At 44.6% G+C, this 7,464-nt stretch overlaps 1 protein-coding gene across 1 annotated transcript in view; it reads left to right on the top strand.

The window, feature by feature from the left end:
* The window catches only part of CCDC47 (coiled-coil domain containing 47), an 8,731-nt gene extending 2,766 nt beyond the window's left edge, over positions 1-5,965 (top strand). The window contains exons 5-12 of the mRNA XM_018084613.3: positions 90-155; positions 868-969; positions 1,785-1,895; positions 2,556-2,641; positions 3,892-3,950; positions 4,441-4,550; positions 4,727-4,894; positions 5,580-5,965. Coding sequence (XP_017940102.1) covers positions 90-155; positions 868-969; positions 1,785-1,895; positions 2,556-2,641; positions 3,892-3,950; positions 4,441-4,550; positions 4,727-4,894; positions 5,580-5,660 — 783 coding nt within the window. The 3' untranslated portion in view covers positions 5,661-5,965. The remainder of the gene's footprint in view (positions 1-89; positions 156-867; positions 970-1,784; positions 1,896-2,555; positions 2,642-3,891; positions 3,951-4,440; positions 4,551-4,726; positions 4,895-5,579) is intronic.
* The last annotated feature ends 1,499 nt before the right edge of the window (positions 5,966-7,464 follow it).

The raw sequence follows: 7,464 nt of genomic DNA, 5'->3' as shown, positions 1-7,464 counted from the left end.
TAACTTGAGCCCTGCTGCTGTCTGCCAATGGAGTGCTGCACTGTGGGCCCGTTCAGCTGTTTTCTGTGTTTACCAACTTGTGTTTTTAGTTTCTCAAGAGACAAGACCTGCTGAACGTCCTGGCGCGCATGATGAGGCCGGCGTCGGACCAAGTGGTACGTACTGAGCCCTCCAGATTAGCTGGGGTAAACCCGCATTCCTTTGGTTCTGCCCTGCTGCTTTTGGTTGTTCCAGGTGATTTCTGTAGTATTCCACATCTTCCAGTTCAGCAGCTGTTGAAACAATCTCAAAGAGTTGTTTGTGTTTCTTTCCTGCCTGTGAAATGCAAACTGCTGATGGCTGGAAATTTGTTTTATCTGTGGGCTTTATCGTTTGAGTGCTTTGGTGAGCAGTCTGCCATGATTCAAGACCTCAGCTTGATAAAAAGTGGTTTTACAATCTGAAATACTTAATGATTGTTCTTTTGTCTGCTCAGTATTTAATCCATATGTTGGTCTGGATATGTTACTCTGTACTTTCTCCCTTGCTCTTGGAGAGCATAAATACCTAGAGAGGTTACATTTGGAAGAAAGAGGCTGTGTGCACTGTGAATTCTCTTTCCATTTATCTCTAATTGTATTTACTTATATCTATTAAGAATATTTAATTGCAAATTATTTTTACAGCTCTGCTGTTCCAGTCCCTGTCATTACACCACGACACTGAACTAAGGGCTCAATCTAATTAAAAAGCTCCCTTACTTTAAGACACACTGGGAAGGTTTAAATCAGCCACCTTCCTCTTAGCTGTGTCTGGCCTTGCTTAGTCTTTGTTCTTAGGAATCAAAGTGTCAGACATTGGAATCTGATCAGGACTTCTGTCTCACAGCAAATAAAAGTGACAATGAATGATGAAGACATGGACACGTATGTGTTTGCTGTTGGAACCAGAAAAGCACTGGTGCGGCTTCAGAAGGAGATGCAGGACCTGGTATGTACCTGTGTGTTGATAGGTAACAGCATGGAAGAACCTCTGAGCTGCAGATTCATTGTTTGCTTGGGAACAGCTGGAAACTTGTGACAGACCTGTTGGAATTTGCGGGGAAAAGACATTTTCATCTACTGGATGAAAGTCTAATGGAATCAAAGGTTGGAAGTGCGAGAGCTGCAGGAAAAGAGGAGTGGAAAGCAGCTTGCACCTTCCTTTTGGGGGATAGCTCATTTGGGAGGGGCTGTGGTATATTGGGAGGACACACATGTCACTTCACCTCATTTAATTTGCACAAATGACTTTTTCAGGGCCTGAAAAGTAAACTTCATTAGTGATCTGTGATGTGGAAAATTTGGGGTTAAGTCATCTGTTTTTATGTGATCTGAAATGAAAACTTCCCATATGTTCCAGCCCTGAAGCTTGCAAAGAATCCAGTGATAACAAGCAGTGCTTTGCAAATCTTTTTTTCTCAAGTAACACTAGAGTGTGGCTGGGAGGATGCCAGGTTTTGTTCTGTTATCAATGTAAGCAAAAATGCCTTAATCCACTTTGAGCATTCCAGCATGGATGTATTAGAATTGTTTTATCTTTTTCCTGAAAGTGCTGACTATTGAAGGGAAATACCAATTTAAGGACTGAGATGCTTTGTGCTTTACTTTGTTTGAAATGTCCCCTGGCCAGGCTCAGCGAGGGTATTTTTTATTGTTTCTTTTCTGGTCCTTTTAGGGGTCCCGGTGTTCCAGCACAGTTCAGTCTGATAAGATACTTAGAAGCTTTGTGTTTATTTTGCTTTCTCATTGTTCTCTTTGAAACAGAGCGAGTTCTGCAGTGATAAACCCAAGTCTGGTGCAAAATATGGGCTTCCAGATTCGCTGGCCATCTTGTCGGAGATGGGGGAGGTCACGGAGGGAATGATGGACGCCAAGGTAAACTGGAATGAATTAACACAAATATCCCTTGGAAACCCTGGCACTTACAGCCTGTGGGACAAGGTTCTAATCTTTATGTCCTCTGAGCATCACAACAAGAGAGCCAAATGGCCCTTGTGGGATCTAGGGAAATCAAGACCCTAATGAAGCACGAGGGCTGGAAGGAGGATGTAATTCTCTTTATTCCCTTTTTTACATCACAACTGTTAGTCTGTCCTGAATTCCAGACTTAAAATTGTCTTTCAGAGCCTGGGAGTAGCTTCACCAGCCAGTTGAAGGAAGGTGTTGATGGTGTATCTGCAGGTCCTCAAAGCTGACTTGTTTTCAAATTAACTGGAAAATCCCAAATGAGAGTTACAAATCCGAGTTGCTCACGTTATTTCCATGCACTGGGGCCCGTTCTAGCAATGAGTAAAAACATTGGAGTTGAAATTTCAGTGTCACTGTGGCAAGCTGAGCACAGCAATTTCCTGAGTGATATATGGAATCACAGCCTGGTTGGGGTTGGAGGGGACCTCNGTTGGGGTTGGAGGGGACCTCAAAGATCATCCAGTTCGAACCCCCTGCCATGGGCAGACAACCTGGCAAACCCATATGGAGTGGGGAGGCTGCAGATGGGTCGGTGCTGGGAAAAACTAACCCCGGTTTCTCTTTCAGATGATACATTTCCTCACACACTACGCTGACAAGATCGAGTCCGTCCAATTCTCGGACCAGTTCTCCGGTCCAAAACTTATGCAAGAGTAGGTACAAAGCCAGATCTCTGCCCCCAGTAGCTTTTGTAACTCCAAATAAAATAGAGGCCTTGTTTGCAGTGTGAAACCTGCTGGAACGCACACAAGGGGAAATTGGGAGCAAAGGTCAGACAGGTGAATAAATACACTCCCAATGCTTCCAAATGCTGCATTAATGAGAAGATCAAGGTGCTGGATTGCCCTAATGTTTGTTTTTGTGTGCTGGTTCCGCTGTGCTTTGGGCAGCTCTGGGTATCAGACACCACCTGACAGGTGCAGTGCACTCAGCTGCATGGAAAACAACTCAGAAATCCTGCCCAGGGTGTGCAGGATGTGAAAGGGCCACGACATAACACTGCAGGAGAGCTCAACACCTAACTCAGGCGCTGTTTGAATGCTCAGAAAACTAGGTTTAAGCAAGTCTGAAGTGTAAAAAAAACCCAAAAAAACAAACCATCATGGCTGCTTGACCTTCCCTCCTTGATCCAGCCAAACACTCTGCTGCTGAATCCATCCCTTGGCGACTTTTGTTCAGGATAATTCACAGCTGTGCTTCAGAAATACTCAGATGCAGCACCTCTGCTGTTTCTCTGAGCCTCCCAGTCCAGAGGTGCTTTACTGCTGCTTCAGGATTGCCAAGTGGTGGGAGATCTAATCTGAATTATCCTGTAGGTTTTTGCAAGGGTGTATTATGCTCACAGGCATATAAATAACTGATCTCTATCGAAACTTGAAACTCTCCTCCAAAAAAAGGAACAGGCTTTGATTTAACTGTAAGACAGCAGCGTGTGTACCTTGTACTGAAATTGTAGAGGATCTGTGAAATGTAGGCCTGAGTTTCTCACATGAGAATACTGAGGGATTTTGGGCAGTGAAGACTTGAATTCTTTAGAAATTGTTTTGTTTTCCTAGCACATTTATGGATCTTTAGTAGTATGAACAACAGGACGTGTAAAAACGAATGTAATTAAAAATATACAGGCCTCCTTGGTACTCAGAGGCCCTCTGACAGTCAGATGGGCTGGTGCTGCATGTTTTTGCATTCATGCCTTTTCCCTGCACACTTTTGAGTAAAACACTTCAGGAATCTGAACAGTTTGAAACTTAACTTTGGTTTACAGACAGGCTTTTAATCTTGTTTGTTTTATTCAAATAATTTCCAAGTGTCTGTTGGTTCTTGATGAGGTTTTTGCTAACAATGGAGGTTATTTTTTATTCCTGTATTTTTTTTCACTCATTCCATTTTTTCTTTCCTCCAGGGAGGGCCAGCTTACAAAACTGCCCGAAACTAAAAAGACACTTTTGTTTACATTTAATGGTAAGAGAACTGGTGCCTGTGTGTGTCTGGGGGAGTTTTGGGCTTTATTTTTGCAAGTCACCTGCTCCAGTTCTGTCACCTGTGGAAAATAATGTATGATGAATGACTTCAGTGCATGTACCAGGATCACTAATTGATAAACACAAGGCAGCAGCACACTGGGACACTCAATCTTGCTCTCACTGATCTTAGATCATGCTCCTTTCTACAGGTGGCTTACTTTTAAGCCATGAGCCTTGCAGTCTGAGCTTGCACAGACTACCCTGGTTAACCCTGGTTTGAAATAAAAGCAGACTGTTGAGAACCTCTTCTAGAAAAGGCCTGTAGTTCTCTTCAAAATTCAAGGCTGTCTCTCCAAGTGAAGCTTCCTAAAGAGGAGGATAAGAGCATCTTTATTTCATGAACAGTGTGACCAATAAGGAAAGAGCGTTAGAGCAAGTAGAAAAGTCCTGTCAGTCTCTCTGAATGAACAAGTAACTCTTTATTTCAGTGCCTGGTTCAGGCAACACTTCCCCAAAGGACATGGAGTCTTTGCTGCCTCTGATGAGCATGGTCATCTACTCCATTGACAAAGCAAAGAAATTCCGGCTGAACAGAGAAGTAAGTAGTGTCTTTTTGTGTCTTCTGAGTGCTGTGTGAAACTGCAGCCATTACCACTGGATCCTTCAGATCAGGAGCCTTTTGTTTCATGTGTGACTGCTGGAGATGCTGCATCCTGCTCGGGGTGGGGGGAAATCTAGATAAACTTTTTTTTTTTTCTCTCCCTCTGTGGAAAGGGTAAACAGAAAGCTGACAAGAACAGGGCACGTGTGGAGGAGAACTTCCTCAAGCTGACCCATGTGCAGAGACAGGAGGCTGCCCAGTCCCGCCGGGAGGAGAAGAAACGGGCGGAGAAGGAGCGGATCATGAACGAGGAGGATCCCGAGAAACAGCGTCGGCTGGAGGTGGGGGGATGTCAGCCTGGCACAGCCTGCTGGCACGTTCCAGCAGTGCAAACTTTGATTGCTGTTTGCTGGGAGGCAGACAGCTGTCAGGGTATTTACTGCTGCTCTCTGAAACAGGGCACCCCCTCAGCCTGAAACCGGCTGGAAGGGGAACATTCTTCCAGATTCCTTGGGCATGCAGTGACAGGACCAGGGGGAAAGGTTTTAAGCTGAAGGAGAGTAGATTTACACTGGATATTGGGAAGGAATCCTTCCCTGGGAGGGTGGGGAAGGCTGTCCAGAGAAGCTGTGGCTGCCCCATCCCTGGAAGTGTCCAAGGCCAGGTTGGACAGGGCTGGGAGCAACCTGGGCTAGTGGAAGGTGTCCCTGCCCTTTCTGGGATTCTATGATTTCCCTGCTGGTTAAACATGGGGAAACTGAGGCATGGCTGCACTGTGCCTTGTCTGAACCAAAGGGAGGATGGTGGAGCCTGTGCTGGCTGGAGCATAAAAGAGGGATGTGCTTCCTCTTAAATTTTGGGGAAAGGGTTTTGTCTTTGTGGGAACCCCCCACACACACCTTATGAGAAAGCCCACAAGGGAGGGAGGTGAACCCAGCACTGGGAGCTTTGTTTGGCTCAGAAATGCTCCACTTGCTCTTGGAGGAGATCCCTGAGGTTTATTCACAGCCCTGTCCTTGCCCACAGGAAGCTGCTCTGCGGCGGGAGCAGAAGAAGCTGGAGAAGAAGCAGATGAAGATGAAGCAAATCAAAGTGAAAGCCATGTGAGAGGTGTCCCGGTGCCACCTGGGGAACTGTCAGTCACGGGTACAAAGACCTACGTAACTCCATAGTCCTCTGCTTCTTTGAACACTAGTAGCCATTCAGAGAAAAGTTCTTGCATTGGTGTTACTTATTTAAGTATTGCAGCAACATGCAGGTGTGTGTGGAGAGCTTTGTCTCGGCGGTTCTTATTCCAGGTGGTAAAAAGTTTTGCTACTTGTCTGTTTAAAAAAAAACAATCAAAAAAATACTGCAATATTCTTGAATGCTCTTTGTCATTTGTTCTTTAAAACCAGAAGATTGTAAACCTGTCCACGTGTGCTGGTAACATATTCATGCTTTGGTTTTAAACTTTGGGTTTAGTTAGTGGGAGGGAAAGGGGGGGAAACTTAATGGGGAGGAAAACTGCACAACACTTACTGTGCATTTATTTGCATCAAGGCACAAAACTTAGAGCCTTCCATACACAGTATGGATTCTTCAGGGATTTTAGCCCAGTAGAATAGCAGTGATTTTTTCTTTTTTTTCTTTTTTTTTTTTATTTTTTCTTTTTTTTCTTTTTTTTTTTTTTTACAAACAAGGGCCTGAAGCAGTATTAGGTCACCTGTGGGCATGATTGGCTTATGTATAAAAGACAGGGATGGTTAGAACCAAGGGAGTGGAATACATGGATAGCTCCCTACCTGTGGGTTTGGATGCTGCAAGCTTGGCACAGTGTGAAGTCTGTGATGTCAGCTTATTGTTCCTTCAGGAGTGAGTGCATGGTGAGTTAGCAATTCAGCCAGCTTTCCTTGGGTGTTTTTAACTGTTCAGGTTTAGTTCAGACACTCTTCTCCTGATCCCAGCAGCTGCTGCCTAGCTCACTTCAGCCAGGAGCCAGATTCAGTGAGGTGCCTGCAATTGCCAACGTCCCCAAGCCAGTCAAAACCTTTCAGAGGACATTTATCCTCTTCATCTGCTCAGTGGTTGCCTGAGGGTTTTGAATCCAAATGGGAAGAATTAAGTGAATGCCCTGTGCAAGCACTTTGCTGGGAGAGCTCTGCATTTTATAAATGCTGCCTATCCAGAAGGCATTTTATTGTTGCTTGTAACAGACTTTGAACAGTTTTGTGGGGAAACAATGTCTTGCATTTTCTTGTTCAATACCTTGTGCAAACTTGGTTCTGAGGCAATAAGAAAGAGCTGCTGTTGAAACAGCAACTGCTTAAACTTGTTCCAGCATGGGATACTTTACCCTGATTGAAATGCAAATGTCTGTAACCTGATACATGCAAATACATTCATTTTATAATGGTTGGTAAAAATATTTAAAACCAAACTAATGTAGAGTATGTGAAATTTTAGCACTATTTAGCTTTAAAGATTAATACAGTGTTGTTTCACAGAGTTCTTTGAAAGGAATTATTAGTTTGTGCTCTTCTGAGTAAGTGGACAGCTTTCCTGAAGTCCCATCCAGTTGTGGGCCGTGGCAGCTAATTTTGTAATATGAACATTCAAATGAACAATCTAAAGAGTAAAATATAATTGAAACACTCCACTTGCCTACTTTACTTGGCTCGACTCAGTGTTCCTTTCATTTAGTAGGATCTCAAAGCCTCGTTTGTCCTGGGTAGGTTTTGAACATCCAGGAGCTTCTGTTCCCTCTGCTGGGATGGTGGGTGGTGGAAGTGGCTCCTTCCACCTGGGATCTGCTCCCTGGGAGGGTGGTGGTTGCTGGGGGAGGGCTGGAGGAAGGTGTCTCTCCCCTGGTGCAGGTTTGGGATGGTGGAGATGGAGGATTTGCCCCCAGGCTTAAGGATGGGGTTTATGG

Source organism: Manacus vitellinus, unplaced genomic scaffold (genome assembly GCF_001715985.3).
Source record: "Manacus vitellinus isolate BGI_N305 unplaced genomic scaffold, ASM171598v3 scaffold_72_pilon, whole genome shotgun sequence".
Taxonomy (NCBI): Eukaryota; Metazoa; Chordata; class Aves; order Passeriformes; family Pipridae; genus Manacus; species Manacus vitellinus.
Note: the sequence above shows the minus strand (reverse complement) of the source record. Positions and strands in the feature narration are given on the sequence as shown.